At 40.7% G+C, this 24,363-nt stretch overlaps 1 protein-coding gene across 6 annotated transcripts in view; it reads left to right on the plus strand.

Annotated features, from left to right (window-relative positions):
* The window catches only part of LOC307175961 (uncharacterized protein), a 244,680-nt gene that overhangs the window by 184,337 nt on the left and 35,980 nt on the right, over positions 1 to 24,363 (plus strand). The window contains exon 8 of one of the 6 annotated variants that reach the window (XM_079901697.1): positions 16,936 to 17,458. The exons of the other annotated variants lie outside the window; for them this stretch is intronic. Coding sequence (XP_079757823.1) covers positions 16,936 to 16,955 — 20 coding nt within the window. The 3' untranslated portion in view covers positions 16,956 to 17,458. Of the gene's footprint in view, positions 1 to 16,935; positions 17,459 to 24,363 lie in introns of those variants that run through there. 6 annotated transcript variants of the gene reach the window in all.

The following is a 24,363-nucleotide window of genomic DNA, read 5'->3' on the forward strand; positions in this document are numbered from 1 at the left end:
TATGTGCCAGGGACTGTGTCGACTGTTTTACCTTCATTATCTCATTTCGTCTTCTTAATGATGATGTAGGGCATGCACTATCATCTTTATTTCATCAGTGAAGAAATAAGACGTAGAGACGTTAGCTTGATCAAGGTCACATAGCCAGTAACTGAGGAGCTGGGACTTGGATCCCAGCTTGCCTAGTTACCTCCCAACTCAAGGTCCTCTCAGTAAGTACTTGTGTTGTTGGGTGAATTCCCCAAACCTGCTGGCTCTCTGCCCTGGGAGACTTGGGAAACTTGGAGCTTTATGGGCTCCAAAGCGGAGTTCACGTTTCTCTGCTACTAGAAAGCCCCGTAGTTGATCTGAGTCTGCCTCCAGAATAAGGAAATGAATGAAAGTGTCAGTCAGATAGGGCAGCTAGATAGACTGGCAGCTGATTCCTGCCAAGCATGAGGGTCGGGTCCCGATTTTTAAGTTTCGGCAGTAGTTTGCTATCTGGTTAGGTCAGTCTCTTCCTCCCAGAAGCCAGTCCAGCGGCAGGTCTATCCGGACACCAAATTGATAGCAAATGACTCTTTGTGTCTAGTCTTCCAGGGAATAAGAATGAAGTACCATAGAATTCGCAATGTCGAGAGGGCCCACGTTGGACATTTAGGTGTTTGGGGTTAGGACATGGATCGAGCTGATTTTGCCACTTACCAAACTGCTCTCTTAAGAAGTAAATGTGTGTTTCCGTCTCTTCTTCTGTATGTCCATTTCTAGCTCTCAAAATGTTCGCTTCCTTCTAAAACAGCATCATCATTTGATTAAAAACTTTCCTAGGTCCCTCATCAAGAATTCCCCAGATAAATGGGAAACCTCTTAATATGGAATTCAAGGGTGTCCACATGTGACCTCAGCTTCAGTTCTTGCGATTTCCTCCGCCCACCTTCTTCTCAGATTACTTGGCTGTCCCCACATGTGTCACACACGTTCATACATTTGTGGCTTTAAACATTTTCTCCCCCTCGGCTTTGAACAGATGCCTTTTCAGTTTTCCAGGACCCTGGAAAGACTCTGAATTACCCCCATTCTTGGCATCTCTCATGACCCCCTAGTTTTCTTCCTCTGGCGTTCCCTTGTGTGTGCCTTCGACTCATGGGCCACATCTTTTTATGTCTCTATCTGAAGTACCTAGCACAGTGTCTGGGTGAGAAACTGCTAAATAAACATCAGAGAATAGGCTTGGTCTCCTTGCTAGTTTGAGTCTCTCTCTCTGTTTTGACATCCCTCATCCCTACCACTGCTCCCAGTAAACCTGTTATCACCGCAGCCAGTGCTGTCCAGCCACACCTCATGTTTGGAAGATGGATCTGTCTGAGACGTGTCAGCTGAAATGACTCATGTCAAGAAACGATCGGTGCATTACCCTCATTTTGCAAATACGTAGATAAGAGGAGGTAAGGCTTGTGAGAAGCCATAAAACGTTGAAGGAGTGTGGATCTTGGACTATGTAAGCATGCAACTCCAATTAAAGATGCCATAATTCATTCATCGGTGAAAACTACATTATAAATATTCTGTGTCAAGCACTGTACCAGGTACTGTGGAAACACTGATGAATAACATCCTGTTCTGGCCGTCATGGCTGGAGTTCTGTTCTGGAGTTCACGGCTCAGTTGGCGAGCTCGTCAGGGAAACCAAGCAATTGTAACAGTGTGATAAGGTCCACCACAGAAGCTGTTCCAAAGAGGGACATACTTTGCACCAAACGTGTCTAGATGTAACATCTAGATACTCAGTACAGACTTTCAAAAAGTCCCTCTGGCTGTCGTCTTCAAGGGAAACTGTCAGACGGCATAGTCTCCCTGCCCAGATCTCCTGCAAATCCCTGGAATCGAGGATAAGTCCTTTCTCCATGAAGTTATTTTGAGAAATTTAACAAGCAGAAGATACTTTGGGCTACTCTATTAAGCACTAACCCTGCAGACTGCTTGAGATCCTCTGGAGACACTGACAGTTTGGGGGTGATTTCAGCCTGCACATCTGTGCTTTATCCTTCCTCCCTAGTGGTCCCAGATATTTGGTCTGTGTTGCCTTGGTGTGCAGAGTCCCATGACTCCCCTCAAAGCACAAAATATTTTACATCCCCTGCAATTCTCTCTTCCACTCCATTTCGACCAAAATATCTTCTTTCTTCTCCATCAGTCAGGGCTGGTCTCCATGCCCTGCTTCCTGGGTTGCTCTTCAGTGTGACCAGAGGGGAGAAAATGTAACTGTTTATTACTCTGCCCCCTCTTTTTTGCTCCCCTTTTGCTGGAGAGAGATTCTATGTGCCCATTGAGTTTCTAAGACCCACACAGTCCAAGCCCTTGTTCACACATGACTGCTTCACAGTCTTGTCACATTATTTTGTGCTTTGCCACTAACACTGACACTGCCAGGGGCCGAGTGATTCCAGGGTGCACTGCTGGAAGCTGATCAGTGGAGCCTGAGTTGATTGAAATCAAGTACCACATACCACAAGCCCTGCCTTATTGGGTATTTAGTTTTTAAGCGTATAGACTTGGATGCTGGTCCATGAAATTTTAAAAGTATAGAAAAGGATGTAGAAGCACAATAATATATGTTCTCAGCAGCCAGAGTAAACTAATATTCACATTTGGCCCATTGGCTTCCAGTCATTTTTTTCTATGCTTATAATTACTTTCTAAATTATGCAACTAATACAGGTGCAGGTTGTATTAACCCTTTTCAAAAACATTTGGAGTATCTTTTTTTTTTCTTGTGGTATGCGGGCCTCTCACTGTTGTGGCCTCTACCGTTGTGGAGCACAGGCTCCAGACATGCAGGCTCAGCTGCCATGGCTCGTGGGCCCAGCCACTCCGCGGCATGTGGGATCTTCCCGGACCGGGGTGTGAACACGCGTCCCCTGCATCGTCAGGCGGACTCTTAGCCACTGAGCCACAGGGAAGCCCTGGAGTATCTTTATTAGAGCTTGAAGTCCCAGTTGACCTCTGTCTCCATACACTGCTTCTCCCAAACCCACATGTACTCCTTGAGGGATAACACTATTTTGAGTCTGAGTGATTCCTTTCAGTCTTTCCTATACTATACATACATAACAAGAGAAAATATGTAGTGTAATTTTTCAGTTCCCATATACGCTTTGTAATGCATGTAGCATTCTGCCACTTGTTTTTTTTAAAACTGAAGTACGATTTGAAGATCTTTCACTTATCTGAACCTCTATACCATCATATATACCTATTACTTTAAATCTCTTTTCTTTTGTTAAACATGTAGGGTTTAGTCCAATTTTTCCTCAGTATCAACAACGTTACCAGGAGTAACCCTATGTTCTTTTTTCTCTAGAAGAGGTATCCCAGAGTACAATTACCAGGCCATAGGGTAATTTGAGATTTTTATCTATAATGTGTGAGAAGGTTCTCTGCTGGGAAATTCAACAGTGGACTTGAATAACCTCAAAAGGTATAATACCTTAGGCTATATATTGGACCTTTCATGTTCACCAGAACAGACAGTTAATACGAACCTCATGAGAGGCTAAATTTCAGAGCAATTTGGAAATTTTGTGTGGAAACCTTAAAGAACATCAACATTTTCAGTGACGATGTTTAGAACACTTTGACAAGTTGAACTCAGCTCAGACTCCTAGGAGAACCTAAAAACTACCTGCTTATTTCCAAATGAAACTCCCTTGACTCTAAATCCTGTATGACAGTGTTTCCCAACTGGGGTCCCATGGCCCAAGTATGTGGCATGAATGGTTGATAGGTGGCCAAGTCTGCAGGGGCAGAGCTGGGGGTGGGGGGCCTGCCAGCTGGAGGTTCTCAGGGCACCATCAACCACACCCAGTGTGCCACACGGATGTTACCATTTTCTGCACACGTGTGAGAGAGATTGGAAAACTGGAGGAATCACTTAAGAAATCAGTGAGCAGTGGGTTGTACTCCTGCTGACCACTCTGCCTTGGCCTTCCTGCCCAAGCCCCGGCCCATCCTCTGTGGATTAGCTATCTTGTCCTACAACTCTCAGTTCAGACCCCTTCCTTCTTCCCTCATTCCAAAGGCCTGCTTTCCTTCTATGTTTTCAACTTCACTTACAGGAAGTTACCATCGTATAAAGCCGATTTTCAAATTTCAAACTTTTGGATTCATTCCTCTCCCTCAGCCTCTAAAGCCAGGGCATAGGGGTTGGACCCTCAACTGTGATGCAACTTCCTCCTCAATATTTCCTCACCGTCTCCTCCCTAGTTCAAGTCTTCATCCTCTATTTCCTAGATACGTGTAACCATCTCCTGCTCTTACATCTTTCACCTCTCACTCACCCTCCATAGTCTGCCAGTTATCTCCCTCAAAGACCCTCCTTCCATAAAAACCTCCCCAAACTTTACATAAGTTACAGAGTAAAGTCCAAATTGTTTAGCATGATGATCAAGACCCTTCATGATCTTGTCTCAACCCACTATTTTGATGTATCTTTTCTTTCCATGAAACTCTAAAATGATGACTGTTCTTCTTTACATCCTTCAGTCTCTCCCCCACCCAACTCTGGCTATACTTCCTGCTTATTACTCCTACCCCTCTTCCCACAGAATGAAGATTCTTTTCGTGTTAGAGCCTAAATAAATACTGACTTCACTGTTGACTCTTCCATGACCCCCAATTCTTAAAGAAAAATTCTCCTTTTTAGGCATTTCACAACATACAATTTTTGCCTTCAATTAATGTTTACCCTTTCAACTTATTCTATGATTTTCTAATTGTTTATATCCTATTCACCCGTTTAAATTGTCAATTCTTTGGATGCAGAGACTGTCTCACATGGTTTTGTGTCCCTACGTGATACTCCTGGTACCATGTAACTGGCAAGTGCTCTATGCATGTGGCAGCAGTGAACACATGCATAATGAACCAGAGTTCTTGTGTAGGAGACTGTCCACTCTTGCACTGTGGACTCCTTGAGGGCAGGAGCTGGGTTATGTATCCCTGTATCCTCCAAGGTGGCATGGTGGCTAAGAAGATAGGCTCCAGGTATGACTCCTCTTGCCTTTGAATTCCAGCCCTATCACTTTCTACCTTTGCACCTTAAGGTATTTCATGAACTTCTCTGCATCTTAACTTATGCAACTGTAAAATGGAGACAATTCATTCATTTATTTAACAAGTGTGTGTCTACCAGGGGCTGGTGATATGGAATAGCGGTCAGCAAGGTAGGCAAAATTCCTGCATTAATGAAGCTTCCATTATTTTGAGAAAGGCAGAAAAGAGGGGAACAGATAGAATAATTCCAGGTGTTTTTATATGTTCTAAAGGAAACTATAGCAGGAAGAGGGGAGAGAGGGTATGATGGAGTTTGTTGTTTCAGCTATGGTGTTTGGAGAAAGCCTGTCAGAGACTTGAATCGTATGGAAGTGAGCCACATGGGTACCTGAGAGGGGAGAGCATCTCCAGCAAAGGGAATTGCAAGGAAAGAAACCCCTAGTAATATCAACACTGATGTCAGGGGTGCTGTGACTTATAAGAACGAAATGAGTTAGTACAGAAAAAACCATTAACTGTTATCATCTGGCATGATCTCAGGCCCATAGTAGCACTTTCGTAAATGTTTATCAAGTAAACAAATGACTGATTAGGAAGAAAGCGAACATGCCGATACTGGTTGTGTTTCTAGTATGAACCAGTGTGTCGGGTACCTTCCAAGGTCCGCTACAGCATCAGAACTGCCATGTGCTTTGGTTAGTACTCTAGACCTCCACTTCCAGAGCTCACAGCTCCACTGCTTGTCAAGGTCCACTGTACGATCACGAGCGAGTTACTTATCCCTCTGTGACTCGACTTCCTCATTTGTAAAACAGAGCTAAAACACCTTCTTCCTAGGGCTGTTGTAAGAATTAAGAGTTAATGTCTGTGAATCACTTGCAACAGTACCTGGCACGTGGAAGCCCTCTCAACGTGTTTTTTGCAATCATTATCTTATAGATGAGGATACCTGAGAGAAAATGGGTTGAGAAACTTACCCAAGGCAACCCAGATAAGGAAGAGGGGCAAAGCCCTATAAAATCAGGTCTTCTGACTGCAACGTCCGTGTTCTTTCCTAAGCAGGACATGGTAGTGGGATATCACGCATGATCATTTGCTTCTCACTCCATCCCCCTGGAAGATGACCCAGATTACAGAATCTGAAGAATAACAATCGCTCAGCAGCATTTTTCTCAGTTGGCTTTTCTGAATTGGCCCTGATCTTCTTTAATTATGCAACACATGCATCCTCTGAATGGAGACTTTTAGGCTTCAGTGGAAGCTGTCTATGTTTAGTCTCATAAAATCTCCAAATGCTTCAGGGCAAGTGTTGTTGATTCCACTCTATCTCCTCCTCAGTCGTGTGTGATCTCCCCTGAAAGCCTTCTATTTACTGCCCCTCACATTTATTTTCTGGTTGTCAAAGGATTTAGCTTTCACTCTCTGAACCACACACACCCACAGAGAGGCACCCCAGAATCTTAGCAGAGGGTTTTGTACCAAATCCCTTAATTCTGACATACGTTATTTAACTCTATTCCTGATGACTTTCGCCTTTAAATTGCAGTTTCGCTGTGCCGTTTTGTCTCTGCAGATGGTAAACAGACCATTCTCTCTCCATCTGGATCTGGTACTGCAGATATTTTTGGCTTGAAAGTTCAACGAGGGGGAAAAGGAAGAGGAATTCAATTTCTGTCGGTCATTGTCCTTCTTGCCTTTCTCCTGTATTTCTTCCTCCTTTGATTCCTTTTTCCTCTCTGATTTGGTCCAATGCATCAACTTTCTATCTCCATAAGTCTGAAATCTGTGTTAGCCCTGAGTTGCAGCTTTCTAGTCATTATTCAGAAACAACAGACCAAAACACAGTGGCAGGGAGAAAGAGAGACAGAGAAAGGCTTTGTGAGTACAGTCGTTTGAGAAAACAAATATCTCATGATAACGTATTTTGCTTGTTCCAAATTGGTTTGGAGTTAGTTTACTCATCAGAAAGGCTAAAAGACAAATGGGGCCTCCTAGAGATGAATGTGGAGTTTGCATGTTTACAAACAGGCCTGTACGTGTTCTGGCTGTGAGGGCACACAGTTCCCACCTACTCATTACAACGTAACTTGTCCCAGAAAACTGTCCTTTCTTAAGAGTATTGTCAAATAAGATGCTAATAGATGGGGGGAGGATTGGTTAGAAAGGCTTGAATTCTATAATAAGTAATGTATCAGGGAACTTAGAGATACTCTAACCTGAGACCCTCATTTTACAGATGAAAACACAGAGCACGATTGCCTTGACCAAATTCCCACCAGCTAATGAGTGGCATAGCATTTGCTAAAACCCAGCCAATGATTCAGTTGATTGCTCTGTGTTGGTGGGCTGAAATACAAGTAAATGATACCTAGAATTTTTATTTGATTTTTCAAGTGTTGGGACCTAATATGTAATTTAAGAGAAAACAAAGATTCAAGTGACTTTAGACCCAAAATAGATGTAAGACACTGTCTTATCTACTGGTTGACGAGTTACAGTCCAAAAAGCATTCAGCATGCTGAGAAGGTGCCTGAGACCACAGGCAGGAACGGGAGACTGTGAAGTGGCTGGAACTCTTGCAGATTCTCCCCTACTCCTGCCCCCACCCCTGCCGGCACCCTCTGTTAAATTACAGCAGCTTAGCTTTTATCATTTTATACTTTCCATTTTAGACTTTAGTTTTAAAAATGCGTTCAGCAACCAAAGAACATTAAGAATTGCTGACTGAGTTGCCCCAGCCCATTTGCGGATGAGCAGAGAAAAGAAGTAATTTTCTCAAAGTCATTCATTGAGTCAGTGGCAAAGCATGAGTGAGGTCACAGATCTCTGAACTCCTCATCCGGTGGATTTTCACTTAATCATGCTGCTGCAGAGGAATGATTTGATGAGGGCTTAAGAGTAGGGGAAGAGATGTAAACTCAGCATCTAGGAGTTTGCCCTCTCTGGCCTGATGCCAGTTGCAAGATAAATCAGGAGTGCCAATCAAATGAAAAAAAAACAAGTTTTAACCAACTCATACGGGGATGGATGTAAAAGTTAACAAAAACCTATAGGGATGAGTTTTCCTTGACTCACACCAAGAGGGGAAAACAAGTCCTAAAGGAGAAGTGCAGACTCAAATTCAACCTAGAATGCATCACATCACAAAGTGATGGAGTATCTGATGCGATGGAGGGGGTGGAATGCCGAAATAGGGGTACCTGACAGCATTGGTCAAGCAAGTGTCAGTGGATGGCAAGGGAGCTGATAAAGATGGCTGATGAAAGCCGAGAGAGGGGGAAAGGGAGAGAAATTGGCTGGCACAGGGCTGGGTTCCTGAATGGTCAGCTTTGGGCCAATTTCCTTAAGCCTATGCGCGTACAGAAACCTATTCCCTAGAAACCGTCTAAACAACCACTGCCACTAGAGCTGGTCAGTTCACAAATTTTTCTTGTGGGGGGGCATTACTTCTCACTTTTGAATTGTCCGTCTCATATGGACAGCCTATTATTCTTAACTTCGGCACCTACTTAGATATTCTAATTCTGTCCAGTCCTGTACAATTGCCACCATAATCGCAGAGCCTTTGGCTTTTTCATTGAACTTCAAGATAACACTGTCTAGATCATCCTCAGGGCAAGAGGTTCCTCATCCCAGAGCAGGACCAAAATGAATCAGGAGAGTGAATGTGGTTCTTCAGCTTGAGGTAAGGGGCTTGGGGTGAACACTTGTTTTGCCTCCTTAAAAGAAAAATGAGGGCCTTGGAAGAAGTGCAGGACTCTTTTTTTTTTAACTTATTTATTTTATTTTTGGCTGCATTGGGTCTTCATTGCTGTGCTCGGGCTTTCTCTAGTTGTGGCGAGCGGGAGCTACTCTTTGTTGTGGTGCGCGGGCTTCTCATCGTGGTGGCTTCTCTTGTTGTGGAACACAGGCTCTAGGCACGCGGCTTCAGTAGTTGTGGCTCACGGGCTCAGTAGTTGTGGCACACAAGGCTTTTTTGCTCCGCAGCATGTGGGATCTTCCCGGACCAAGGCTCGAACTCCTGTCCCCTGTGTTGGCAGGTAGATTCTTAACCACTGTGCTGCCAGGGAAGTCCTGCAGTGCTTTTTAATCTCACCTAAGGCATTGCCAAAGTGTGTATCGTGGTTTTCATTCTTCACTCCTCTCTTTATTAGAATTATATATCAGCACCTGTGCCACGTGAGCTTGTAATATCTGTGACTAGAGTACATAAAACCATGGATGCTAGGCTGGGCCATGTGACTTGCCTTGAATCAGACCTTAAATGTGTTTGTATTAAATACATTGTGTTAAACACTTTGGTTCATTGCGTTTCTGCCATTTGTGCTAAGAACAAGCTCTGAGTAGCCACTTGTTCGAGGAGAATGGAGAGCGAAGTGACCTCAACCCAAGCTGCAGTCCAGTGCAAGCCCAGCTGAACCTAAATGAGAACAGCAGAATCCCTGCCAACCCACAGATCTGGCAGCAAGAAAAATCAGTTTTCGGTGCTGTAAGCCACTGAGATTTTATGTTCCTTTGTTGCACCTCATTAGTGTTGATTGATATGGGTACCAGTCAATTAAAAGTACTGTATCAGCAGAGACAGCACAGTGGTTAAGAGCTTGGCACTGGAGTCAGAATGTTGGAGTTTAGATTCTGACTCTTACTTATGAACAATACAACCTTGAGAAAATTAGTCGACTGCTCTTTGAGTGTTTCTTTCCCTGGAAAAGGTGGAGATGAGCACTATTGCACAATTGATCCTCATATTCTGCATTTGCAAAGTCACCTACTCGCTAAAATCGATTTATAACCTCCAAATCCATACTTGCGGTGCTTTCGCCATGATTCACAGACACATGCAGACTGGTGAAAAATTTGAGTCCCCTGATGTGCGTGTTCCCAGCTGGGGTTGATCAAGGGATTGCTTCCTCTTTTGTTTTAGCGCTTATACTCTAAACAAATGTCATTTTGTGGTCTATTTTGTGCCACTTTTTTTTTTTTCACATTTTCGTGCTTTCTGTTGGTGATTGCACAGTTTAAAAGGCCCCTGGAGTATAGTCTTGCAACCTCAGCTATTGTTCTGAGTTCAAGGATGCTGTGATGTGTCTTCTGGGGAAATCAAGTATGTTAGATAAGCCTCATTCAAGGCTTAAGTCATAGGGCTACTGACTATGAGTTCAGTGTCAATGAACCAACAACATACATTAAATGAGGTCTCTGTGAACAGAAACGCACATAAAACAAGGTTAGGTATTGATCAGATGATAAAAATGTAACCAGAGACTCAGAGGAACTGGATCCTGCATTTCCCCTAGAAACAGCAGTTGAGGATACACTAAATCAGGGAATAGCAACTGCCTATTGAGAAACTGCCTAATGAGAATCGACTTTCTAGAACTTAACTACCATCAGTAATAAGAATAGACTATACTTACCTCATAAGTTTCTTTCAAAGGTTAAATAAGGTAAAGTAAGTTATGTAAGGTTCTTAGAAAGGTAGCTAGAGCATAGGAAACGCTCATAAATATTACCCGTTATTTAGTCATCCTCAAGACTCCATGTGGTAGTTATAAGAAACTAAAAATTATGTAGGTGGAAATATAGTGAAGTGGTTACTGTTGTTCAAATGTTTATGGATAGAGCTTTCATGGATTCTGCAACAGGGACAGATTAAGACTACAGGTAACCAACAGGTAAGGCCTATACAGGGATGAGAAGAGAATGTCATCCTGAGATGACAACTTTGGAGCCTCCGTTTCCTTTTCTGTAAAATAGGGGTAATTACAGTGTCTCTTCCATGGAGATGAATGGAAGATTAACTGTGATCATGTATGTGAAACATCTAGAATAATGGCTGTCAGAATAGACACGAAAACACTGATATACTCTCCCTTTCCTACAGCCATCACTTCCCCCTTCTCTTTCCTTCATTCTGCCATTACTACCAGCTCAACTTGTTTTATATTCTGCATGTGTCAGGCACTGTGCTAATCAACGTTTACTTATTAACTCATTAAACTTCACAACAACCTTATGGCACAGGCGTTAGCTCAGCTAAGCTGCAGCTACCATTTACACACAACTGAACGAAAGACCCCAAGCGAGAACCATCCCAACGAAGCCCAGACAACCCACAGAAATGTGAGACATAATGATAATAAATCGATATTTGTAGCCACTACTTCTGGGGGCGATTCGTTAGTAGGCAACCAGCAGCTCCTTTTTGCCTGGAATTGAAGGTTTTTGTAGGACTTGGGACTTACAGTGCTTAAAAACTGGAAGGTTTCAGCTAATCTCAGATGGTTTGTTGGCAATAAATAACTAGAACAGACCCAGAAATTTACAGAATTGTCTCACTGATCATCTCTGTTGCATGGTGATTAAGTAAGTAGTAGAGACTGGGTATAAAACCCTGCTGCTTTGACTGCAGTACTCATTATGCTGTACAGCCTTAAGAATCGAATCAGAATATTAGGCTGATTGAAACTTGAATTCCTTTCCAGCTCCAAAAGTCTGTGTCTCATTGTCCTTGCGTGGGAGAACAAGATCAAAGTGCTTTCTGCTAATTCCTCTGTTCTCAGCTGAAAAGGCGCATCTTCAGGGAAGGCTTCCAGTAGCCATGTTCCTCCTCTGGACCACTTAGATGATTGTAACACTGTGCACACACTTTGTGATGATCATTTTTACAATTATATTATTAACATCTATTTTGCCTGTTAGACTGTGAGTTTCACTGTTGAATATGCAGTGTCCAGCATAGTGTTCACTACATAGAAAATGTTATTTAAATATTGGTTAAAAAATTAATTCCTTAAAACTCTATAAACTGATTTTAAATTTTCTTTCAAATGTGAAAGAATTGATTTTGATGCTGGTTGAGTGTCAACACTGTATTTCAGGATTGATGTAGTTTGATTTTATATCTTCCATTGTAGGCAAGATAGATAGGAAAGAATAAACTGGCCATTTTTCACTCCATCTTTGGAGTATAGACTCGAAAGGAAGGTAATACAAATTTTCATGATATTTGAGTATGTCAAGGAAAAATTGTATATTAAAACGTATTTCAAGTCGAACATTTGAAATAACCATACCTAAGAAAGCCTTTCTGTTTCTGTTATGTTTTGCAATTTAAACAAAATTGTTATTTTAAAACTCTAATGCGTTTACTTTAAATTATGTGACATATTTGTGGTGACCTTTTCCAGACAGAAGTATTGAACTCTGTTTGGAATATATCCAATTATCTCAACTCTTGTTTGTAACACCAACATCTCAGTTTTCATGCCAAAAAAAAAAAAAAAAGAAAGGAAAAAAAGACCTCTTGGTACCTTGATATCGAGAAAATCCACTGGCTTTTTGTCTCACTAAGAATCAAGAATCCAATTAAACTAAGCAATTTCAAATGACTTAATTAAAGAACATTTTAAAATTGAGTAACCAAATAGGCTGATAGACCTGAATAGTTTACAAAATTGAGTTGGGAAGATAATGGTGTGACAGTCTCTCATCTCCCATGGATTTTCTGAGGTTTAACAAACCCTGCTTTTGTCTTTCTGTGTAATAGTTTACCAAAAGCAATAGTTTACCAAAATAGGGGATCTCGTGTTCAGATTCCATCGATTTTTGAAATGAAATCATATTGCTCTGGGGCCCGCAGGTGTCATGTAGAATCCGTCTCCTTATTTGACAGATGGGACATTTAAGCCCAAGCATGGACAGGTCTGAAAGGATCCCTTTCCAGATAGATCCAGATAGTTGACAGCACTGCTGAAACTCAAAACCAGGTGGGCTACTTTACAGTTTGTTCATTTGTCTGTGTTTTTAGTTTCGAGGATGCCGATGAAAGAAGGGAGACAAGAAAGAGGGTTGAAAAGTTACATTTCTTTTCAGGGTGATTCCCTTGCAGCCTTATTTACACACCTGAGACCATGTTTTATTTGTAATATTCCAGCCCACTTTTTAACTTAATGTGATGATAAAAGCGCTTTTCATGTTGCTTATAAAATCTTTGTACACATCATTTTAATAGCTATATACTGTTCTACTGAGTGCATGTGCCACTATACTCGCTTAAACCATACGGCACTGCCATTTTCGTAGCTTAAAAGTCATCAATAGTGGCTGAGAGGGTGGAGCGGGAAGACCCTGAGCTCACCTCCTGCCAAGGGCACGGCAAAATTACACTATTTACAGAGCACTTATGTATGATAACAGCCTGAAGACTAGCAGAAAAGATTTTCCAAAACTTAAGATATAAAGAAGGAACCACAATGAGATGGGTAGGAGGGGCGGAGACACGGTATAGTCGAGACCTACACCCCCAGGGTAGGTGATCAACAAATGGGATGATAATCACAATTGCAGAGATTCGCCCAAAGAAGCAAAAGGTCCAAGCCCTACTTCTGGGTATTTTTCCGAAGAAAACAAAAACTCTAATTTGAAAATGTATATGTACTCCAATGTTCATTGCAGCATTATTTAAAATAGCCAAGATATGGAAGCTACATAGTTGTCCATCAATAGACAAACAGATAAAGAATGTTGGATGTACGTACAATGGAATAATACTCAGTCATAAAAATTAAAACCTTGGGACTTCCCTGGTGGTGCAGTGATTAAGAATCTGCCTGCCAAAGCAGGGGACACGATTCGAGCCCTGGTCCAGGAAGATCCCACGTGCCGCGGAGCAACTAAGCCTGTGTGCCACAGCTACTGAGCCTGCACTCTAGAGCCCGTGAGCCACAACTACTGAACCCGCATGCCACAACTACTGAAGCTCACGTGCCTAGAGCCTGTGGTCCACAACAAGAGAAGCCACAGCAATAGAAGCCCGCGCACTGCAGTGAAGAGTAGCCCCCGCTCGCCGCAACTAGAGAAAGCCCACGTGCAGCAAAGAAGACCCAACGCAGTCAAAAATAAATAAATTCATTAAAAAAAATAAAACCTTGCCATTTACAACAACATGGAACGAATCTAGAGGGTATTATGCTAAATGATATAAGTCAGACAGAGAAGGACAGATACTGCATGATCTCACTTATATGTGGAATCTAACAAACAAAACAAAATGAGAACAGACTCCTAGATACAGAAAACAAGCAGGTGGTTGCTAGAATGGAAGGGTGTTGGGGGGTGGGCAAAATAGGAGAAGGGGATTAAGAAATATAAACCTCCAGTTATCAAATAAATCATTAGGATGTAATATACAGTATAAGGAATACAGTTAATAATATTGTAGTAACTATGTGGGGACAGATGGTTACTAGACTTATTGTGGTAATCATTTCATAATGTATGCAAATGTCTAATCATCATGTAGTCCACCTGAAACTAACCTAATATTGTACATAAACTATATTTTAAAAAAATAATCAGTATTAGCAATGTCATCTCTTTCAATCTGTAATTATCCATTCCATGTTATAGAACCTGTTTAGGTTTATAAATTAGGTGTAGTGGATGTTTTGAGGGAATATCTGTGTTTAGTTCACTCAGTTCTGCTACAAATATCACAAGCCTGTGCCGGGGTGTTACCAGCCACTTTCTCTTGGGGGGCAGAAAGCCTGTAGCCAGAGTCTCTAGGATGGTTGGTAGGAATGCATCATACTTCCTCCTCCACACCTAGTCTTTGGAGGAGTGCAGAGGGATTACTCCAAAGAGCCATCCACTGTTCTCACCCACGGTTTGTGGGTTAGCAGCTTTGGGGGGGCATTGGCAAGGCTCTTCTGGTTTGGAAGCTGCTGCACCTGTGCTTTGCACACTAGTGTTGTCATCAGTTGTGTCTCTTACCTGCATTCAAAGTATCCATAGTCTTCTTCCTTGTCTGTGAACATCTGTCCATCAAGCGCAATACCAATACCTGTGACAACCGCACATCCAGCTGTTTGGAATTAATTTCCTTAAGAGGGATCTCTGAAAGGAATTTCTGCGCTAACAGATAAAACCATTTTGAAGACTCTTTGTGTGTGTTGTCGAATGGATTTCCAAAAGGGCATCCCCAGCGTTCAACCCATCAATAATTGATCAAAGAGCTCATTTCACCACATTATCACCAGTATTAGGTGGTATTGTTAAAAAATAAGTATCTGTGTTAGTTCTCCTTGCAACCTAGCTCGATGCCTTGATGTCCTCTCTGTTGCATCAAACAATTCAAGCACAGGGACTTCCCTGGCTGTCCAGTGGTTAAAATTTTGCCTTCCAATGCAGGGGGTACTGGTTCGATCCCTGGTCAGGGAGCTGAGATCCCATATACCTCGTGGCCAAAAAACCAAAACATAAAACAGAAGCAATATTGTAACAAATTCAATAAAGACTTTAAAAATGGTCCACATCAAAAAAATCTTTAAAAAAAACTATTCAAGCACAAATGGCAAATCCATTTCCCTTTCCTTCTCCTCTGAGTCTTCACTTCGCTGGGGGCTAAAATTTGGGGACAAACACTTGGGAGGGATCAGGAAAAACCAGCTTGCCTTCTGTACTGCTGCCTTAGGGTCTTCAGATGGCCAGATTTTTTTTCTAAGCGTTGAAGTTGATGTTCCAAAGCAAAATAACATCTTGGCTTCTTACCATTTCGTACATTTGAATTCAGAAATGCTTGTGAGATTTAAAATTTTCCTTGTCTGTAAACTGGGGATAATAGCGATGGTTTTAGAGTTGGAGAAAAAGTGTGGTGTCCTTAAATGATTGTGAGTCGTTACTGAGACTATTAGTATTATCACTATTAGTGAGACATAAGTATTAACTGATGTAATCATAATCATTCATGGACCTGTATGTTTCTGTATCAAACAAAGTATGGAATGGAAAGAAACCATAGATTGAATTCACAAGGCTGAACTAGCTGCGTTGTTTGGCAGCCTAGGCGGCAACTTAGAGTACTGGGAAGAATGAGGGATTTGGAATGAGATTGCTTGAGGCTGTATTGGCCTCTATCAATGACTAGTTCCACAGTTTAGAAAAAAGCCTCTTTTCTTAACTGAGTCCCAGCATTCTCCTCACTGAGCACAGTGTGGCTGAGAAGACTCCTGAGATCATGAATGTAATGCCTGGCACACTGGAGAAACACTATAAATGCCAGTGAGGGGGCACACAATACAGGGGCTTAAAATCACATACTCTAAGCACACATACCTGAATTGAAATACTATGTCCATTGGATTAATTTTTAAAACTCTCTGGGATTCAGTTTCTTGATCTAGTAAGATAATCATGCTTACACTTAAGGATGTTGTGAAAGATCAAAGGAGATAACATCTATGTAGCGTTTAACCTGGTGCCTGATATATGGTAAATACAAACTGCTTGAGTTATATTATTAGTTTATAATATTGAATTTCCCCCCCTCTTCTTTTGTCAAGCACTTAGAATGCAGCCACAGGTTCCTTTTTCAATGCAGATATTAATATGTGCTCCAATGTGCTTTCCAAACCCTGGTTGCTTGTCAAAAAATGAATACTGTGTGTCACTTTGATCTACTGTTATTTTCATAGTGCCTTCATGGTGGCAGGTTGTTTTTCTGTACGTGTCACAAACATACTTAATAATAGATGCTAATCCTTAAGGCAGTCTTTCGATTAACAATGTTTAACTGCCTGTATTCTAAAGCTGTACTTCCTTTTAGATGCCTTAAACACTATTAGGTAAATCCCCCTGTTCACCAGCTGAGTGTTTGACCTTGAAAATGAAACGTTAACCAAAAGAAAGACTGTATATATGTATGTATGTGTGTGTACAAAAACTGATATGTATAACGAAAGTTAAGTGATAAATGGATAGTTAGATAAACAGATACAGATAGATAGATAGGTAGATAGACAGATAGACAGACAGACATGGAGGTTCACATTTAATTATCCAGAACATGAAATTATTACGCCATAAAGCCTTACTTCTTTTCTCTGTTTTTTTTTTTAACAATTAGGTCTCTATGCAAAAGCATGAACTTTCTCTGCCAACTCCTGCCTAGCTACTAAGAAATTTGGACAAGTCTTAATAATTAACCTGATCATGTCATCACATTTCTATAGATTAGCAAAAACCAAATAACAGTCTCAAACATTTGTCACTTAAATAAGAAATATATGACTATAACTAAAAGGACACTTGTTAGAATAAGAATTTTATTAAACACTAATCAAAACCAGAGATTTGCCTAGGGTCAGCCTTGACCTTGATATTCAGTCAAAATCTGTTCTTCATCTTCAGATTTAGCCTTTAGAAGCCTGTATGACTGAGTTTCTTCTTTATTTCTTCTGTCCTTGAACTTATTGATTGTATGGAAAAATAATGGCATGAAAAACATTAGGAATAAAACTATGAGTAAGGGGCAATCAGCTTAGATCTGCTTCACTCCCAGGATGAGCACTGGCCTCCTGGATGGACTTCATCACAAACACCATGTTCGGAACCACAGCAGCTATAGCACTGGGGTCCTTTGGATATGACCGTGGAGACCCTGGGTGCTTCTACCCCTCTCATCTTGTGTGAAATGCTGTAACACGGAGCATGAGATATGATTTTCTGAGCAGCTGCCCAAAAGAGCCAGGTGATGAAAATGCAGAAAAGTGCAGTGGAGTCATTGTCTCACTCAGTGCAATTGACCAACTGGAAAGAGAGGATGGGAGACAAGCCAACATGTCAAATATTCTGTTCCTCTCCCAGAAAGCCAAACTGGATACCTCCTACATGACAACAAATGGCTGTGTCTAGGGCTTCCCTGGTGGCGCAATGGTTGAGAGTCCGCCTGTTGATGCAGGGGACACGGGTTCGTGCCCCGGTCCGGGAAGATCCCACATGCCGCGGAGCGGCTGGGCCCGTGAGCCATGGCCGCTGAGCCTGCGCGTCTGGAGCCTGTGCTCCGCAACGGGAGAGGCCACAACACTGACAGGCCCGCGTACCGCAAAAAAAAAAAACAAAACAAAACAGAATTACTATAGTTGGCTAATATATTTATTTTTAGATTTTGACCTCACTCAGTCTCAACAAATCCTTTGCTGGAATTATTATGCCTTCGATTAAAGAATTCTTCCAAATTTTTATGTGGAAGGATACCTAGAACAAGCTCACCCACAATGGGGTCCCAGGTAGCTAAACTGTCCCTCTAGAGAAAATGGTTTCATAACAAGAAGATTTTTCAGCCCGAGTGTTCTACATTTCACATATACACTGGTGGAACGGTCCTGATGCTCTCCTAGAGAACAAAGACCATGGGAAAAAATCGTATTTCTTAGCAGATACGACAGAGCTAGCTTTGGGCACTATAGCCTGCATAAAAGGAAGACAGCTTCAGGCTGTACCTTTTCTTTGTCAAATTTCCTGCATTCCTTATAAAAATAAGCACTGTGCAGCCCTCGTTTTCTCAGAACCGCTGTTGGATCACTCTGGAAGACAGGAGGTGACTAAAAATATAAGTTCAGTCCAGCTGATTTAGCTATCTTATTAACCTTTGCAATATTTGAAAAGGTCCTCAACTTAAGATTTTTATAAATTACTAAGGGAGGTATTTATATAACAATAAATATCCCTGAGGTAAAAGCAACCTTAGATTTTTTTACACGAACGTATATGAATGCCATACAACGAAAACATTGGAAATACAGTGGCCATGTGATTCTAGCGTTAATTAACAATGCATCCTCACTGTTCCATACCCGTTAGGATGGGCTCATATGAGTGTCTGCGACCCACACACTGCTAAATCCATACAGAGTTGAGTTCTTTACTAGTTCAAAGGCCATGATAATGTATATTCACACTTATTTATTTATTTAATAAATCTCACATTTATTAAGATTTATTCCATAAAAATCTTATGGAATGATGTTTAATAAGGTTTTACCCCATTTTTAAACTAAGGTATAGTTTCATGCAGTAAAATTCCCCTTTTTCAGTGTTAGGCAAGTTTTGAGAAATGCATACAGTCTTGTAAGCACCATACAAATCAGGATATAAAAATATAAAACATGTCTATCACCTCCAAAAACATGTCCTCAGCACTCCTCTGTAGTCAATTCCTGCACTCTAACTCAGGGATCATATAAATAGAATATACAGTATATAGATTTCTGAGTCCAGTTTCTTTCACTTAGCACAATGCATTTAAGAATCCTGCACCTTCTATTGCTGTGGTTCTTTCCTTCTGTTTGGTGAATAGTATTCCACTGTATGGATGTACCAAAGTTTCTTTATGCACCAGTTGAAGGCCATTTGGGTGTTTCCAATTTGGGGTTATTAATAACAAAGCCATAACAAATACTGACATAAAAGTTTTTGTGTGAATACTCCAGAGTGGAATGAAGTTGTATGGTCCATGTATATTTTATAAGACACTGCTAAACTTTTCCCAAGAATTCATACAATTTTGCATTCCCATGAATGCTATACGAAAATTCCAGTTGCTGTGCGTCCTCGTCAGCATATGGTATTATCAGTTACTTTGTTTTAGCCACTCTAATAGGTGTGTAGCAAAATCTTATTGTGGCTTAAGGTGCATTTCATTAATAACTAATAATGAGCATCTTTTAATGTACAGTGTCTGCTTATATCCTATATTATATATGTATACACATATATATATATTAGATTGGATCATTTGCTTTATTATAGAGTGTTGAGAGTCTTTATATTTGCAAATATTTCCTCACAGTTTGTGACTTACGTTTTCATTCTCTTAATAGCGTTTTTCTATAAGTCCAATCCATTAATATTTTCATTATGGATTGTACTTTTGGTATTATATTGAAGAACTTTTGCTTAATCCAACATGAAAACTATTTTCTCCTGTGTTTTCTTCTAAAGGTTTTATTGTTTTAGGTTTTATATTTAAGTATATTATCTAATTTGTATATAGTGCTAGGTCTCCTTGATAGAGACCGTTCTTCTTTTTTAACACTAATATTTAATGCTAAAAATCTCCCTCTAAACACTGTGTTAGCTACATTCCACAAGTTTTGGTAAGTTGTGTTTTATTTTTGTTCAGTTAAAGTATTTTCTAATTTTACTTTTGACTTCCTCTTTGACATATATATTATCTAGAAGTATGTTGTTTAATCTCCAAATATTTGAGGAATTTCTAGATATTTCTCCATTGTTTATTTCTAGTACAACTTATATGATTTTAAGCCTTTTAAATTTTGTAACTTTTTTTATGTCTCACAACATGGTTTTTCTTGGTGAACGTTCCACGTGAACTTGAAATGAATGTGTATTCTGTTTTTCTTGGGTGGAGTTGTCGATTGGGTCAAGTTGGTTGACAGTCTTGTCCAGGGCTTCTATATTCTTAATAATTGTTTGTCTGTTTTGTCAATGATTGAGCTTGGAGTGCTGAAGTCTCTAATTATAATTGTGAATAGTCTATGTTTCCTTTTAGTATTATCATTTTCACAAAATTTTATTTTGAAGCACTTATATTAACTGCAAAGACATTTTAAATTGTTATTTCTACTTGGTGAAATGTTCCCTTTATCATTATGTAATGTCCCTCCGTATCTGTTTTGATATTCCTTGTTCTGGGGTCTAGTTTGTGTGAGATTAATGTAGCCACACCAGCTTTGATTAGAGTTTGTATGATATACATTTCTCCATTCTTTCACTTTTAATCTATCCATGTCTATTCTGTTTTTTTGAGACATCTGTCTTTCATTAGATTTGAACACAGTTATTTTCACTGTAACTTCAGGTCTATGATAGATTATAAAAATCTAATTTGTAGAGTGTTGGATTTTTTTATTGCTATAGAGGTGCTTGGAACACTCTACAGTTTTCTGAATTCTAAATAGAATAAATAAACTTTCAATTTTTACTAAGCTGTACCTTTTTTTTGCAAAGAGCTTGGAATTGTGATGCTCCTCAGGTGTGTAGATGCCTGCTATAGCTCTCTGGCAGTATTCACACACACACACACACACACACACACGCACGCATACACATACACACACACACTGACACTGTATATTGAGAGTGCTTATAAATCTCCCTGACACTTAGAAAGAAAAAAATACCAGGATGAAGGCCATTTGGGAAAACCTTCCTTATTCACCAAAAGCCCTTGGGTCTTTTGTGGCGAGAATTGCTAGTTTCCCATTACAACTTTGTTTTTAGTAAGGGAACTCCAATTTTAATTTGGACACATCAGTAGGGATAAAAGACCACCTTTTCTTAACTTTTCTAGCAGTTATTCATGTGATGACATTATGAACAAAAAGATATAAGAATAATTATTATGTAGGTTTTCCTGAAATCCTGATTAAAGGGAACTGCCTCATCTGGGAGATGCACGTTTATATCCTTCAACCTTTCTTTCTCCAGTGGAAATTATGGCAGGAACCCCAGCAGGCATCTTAGGTGATGAAGTGATTCTAAGGGTGGAAGCCATGTTCTAAATAGCATTATGGAGCAAAACCAAAGGAGTCCTTCCCTCCCTTCCTACCTTCCTTCTTCCATCTTATAATTTACAAATATGTATTCATTTTTCTATGTGCCAGGGATTTTTCTAACTACTAAATAATTTTAAAAAAAGAAAATCATTGACTGACTTCATGGACCTTTCCAAGGCTAGAGATAAGCAATAAACAAATAAAATATGTATTTGTGTGGATGATAAGCACTATCAATAAAATAATCAGTCAAGTGTGTTAGAGAATACTACCCCAGAGAGAGGTGGCCATAGAAGAGGTGGCCATACTCCACTTTCAAGTAAAATGGAGTAAACAAACACTTGAAGGAGGTGAGGAGAGGACATTTCTTGGTGAGAGATGATGGAGGGATTAACAAGATAAACACTCTGAGGGGGAAGTGCCTGCTCATTCGAAGAATGGCGAGGCTTACCGTGTGGCTGCAGTGATGTGGTAGAGAGGTGGCTGGGGAGTGGAAGGAGTGACAGGGATCGGTGACAACAGTGCAAGAGGAAACTTTAGGGATTGATGGATATACTCACCATTCTGATTAAGATGCTGGTTTCATGGGTATATACATAGTCAAAATTTCAAATTGTATACTTTAATTATGTACAGATTATTTTATGTCAGTTATGCTTCAATAATTTTTTTTCTAAAGAATTCTTTTCTTGTGTGTGTTCTTTTTTAATTTATTTATTTTATTTTTGGGTGCATTGGGTTTTCGTTGCTGCACGTGGGCTTTCTCTAGTTGCAGTGAGCAGGCTCGGTAGTTGTGGCTCGTGGGCTCTAGAGCACAGGTTCAGTAGTTGTGGTGCACGGGCTTAGTTGCTCCGCGGCATGTGGGATCTTCCCGGACCAGGGCTCAAACCCGTGTCCCCTGCATTGGCAGGCAGATTCTCAACCACTGTGCCACTAGGGAAGCCCCAATAATTTTTTTTTTTAAGAGAGAAAATAATAAGGATAAAACAAGGAAAATACAATATAAATTTACAAGATGGAAAAAAAAATATTCACTATGTACAGATCTGACAGAGGAATTTTGTCCAGGATACAGGCAGCCTCTGGCAGCTCTACAAAGATTAAAGAATCCCATTTTAAAAATTGGCAGAAGATTTGAACAGGCACTTCAAAAAGAAGATGTATAAATGGTCAATAAAAAAACAAAAAGATATTCAATATCAAGACTCAACAGGAAAATGCAAATTAAAATGACAGAACACTACATGCCCTCTATAAAGGGTAAACTTAAAAAGCTGATCATTCCAATTTTTGATGACAAATGTCTCTATGTGTGCAGTTGACTGTCATAGAGAGATGCTCTGAATCAAATACTCTGATGGTGAGAATTAAAAATGAGAGGGCTAGGGAGGAAGGAAGGAGAATGGTCTGAAAGTGTCATTGTGAATCAAGAAGGACCTGAGGCCAAGAAATACTAGGGAGAAAAATTTGTATACTTAATAGTGTTGGAGGCCAAAGTGTTTTCAGGGAAGAGACAGATTTCTGTAGAGCCAGGAGGTAAAGGGAACATTCAGAAAATTGAGTGAGGGTCTGAGGAATTTGTATGATGACTGGCTATAAGTTCCAGCGGGCTCATGGAAGCGTTTCTGGGATGAAGGAGAGATGAAAGAGGGATGCAAAAAGGAAATAGACAGAGTCGTACAGAGCCAAGGAGTCTTGGTATGAAGGGATGAAGACATCCTGGCAGCCTTGTCTTCTTGTGGGGCTGATAGAAAGAGGTGGGCAGTGCACAATGAGATTCACTCCGATCGTCTCCAGATTAATAGTGAGGGTAAAGTTGTGAGTGTTGGGGAAGACTGAGGTGGAGAGTTCTGCCTGAATCTTGCAGCAGTGCCAGTGACCCTAATCTGTTAGCTCTGGACTTTCATTTGAAACATAAACTCTTTTGTTTAAACCTTTGTTATTTTGGACTTTTCTTTTATGTGCAACAAACCAAACCGCACTTGATACCATTTGCTTTCTGTCATGCACTCTGAGGTTAGAAACGAGAATTTCATCTCCTACGCTATGTCATCAGATGTTGAGCTCTGACAGTGAAATAAATCAGCATAAGACAATTCATAGATTAAGAACAGATTTACCTTAGCTTAGTCCCAAGAGCTGAGAATTCCTTTCATAAAAAGTCTTGGACATTTTTCAAAGAAAGTGGTAAATTTGAACCTTCATAAGATGACCCTGATACCACAAACCACTTGAGAAATTGTTTTGGCTTCTGTTGGGTTCAGGAATATCAATAGGAGATTCATTCTCTGGTATCTCTGAGGCCAGTCATCCTACTTTCATCATCAGCGTTCCTAGGAAAGAGATTATATCAAATAGGTCATTAAGCTGAAGCTTAGTTCCTGAGTTACGTTCAGATAAAGCTGCTCCGCGGGGGTAACAAACGCACCCACAAGACGGGAGGGGGAGTCCTTCGCAGCAGTGCTGGGCAGTTGATAGATGAAGGCAGTGGTCCTAGTATCTCAGCACATCTGCTGCCTCTCAACAGGAGCCATCCATCAGTGCATGACTGAAAGGGGCCAAGCACGCTCCTGCTGCATGTCTTTGCTTCCAGCTGCCTTGTTAAACATGGCAATCATTATCATGCCTGAGCGGCCAGCCCTCCCACATCCCAAGCTGGCCTGAATGCTTGACGGATGCTTTAATCTTGGCCTCGGTGAAGGGCAGCATACAGTTCAATTAAGATGTGGCCAAAAATCCCCCCTGAACAATACCTTGGAGGCAGTGAGTATAGAGGACTTATAATTAGATGACTTCAAATTCTAATTTATTCCTCTACTGATTGTGTGAGCCTGGATGAGTCACTTAGCTGTTAGGAGTCTGTGTTTCTTTTTTTTTTTTTTTCCCACGTGGCCTGCAGGATCTTAGTTCCATGACCAGGGATCGTACCCATGCCCCCTGCAGTGGAAGAACAGAGTCTTAACCACTGGACCGCC

Source organism: Stenella coeruleoalba (genome assembly GCF_951394435.1).
Source record: "Stenella coeruleoalba genome assembly, chromosome: 17".
NCBI classification, from domain to species: domain Eukaryota; kingdom Metazoa; phylum Chordata; class Mammalia; order Artiodactyla; family Delphinidae; genus Stenella; species Stenella coeruleoalba.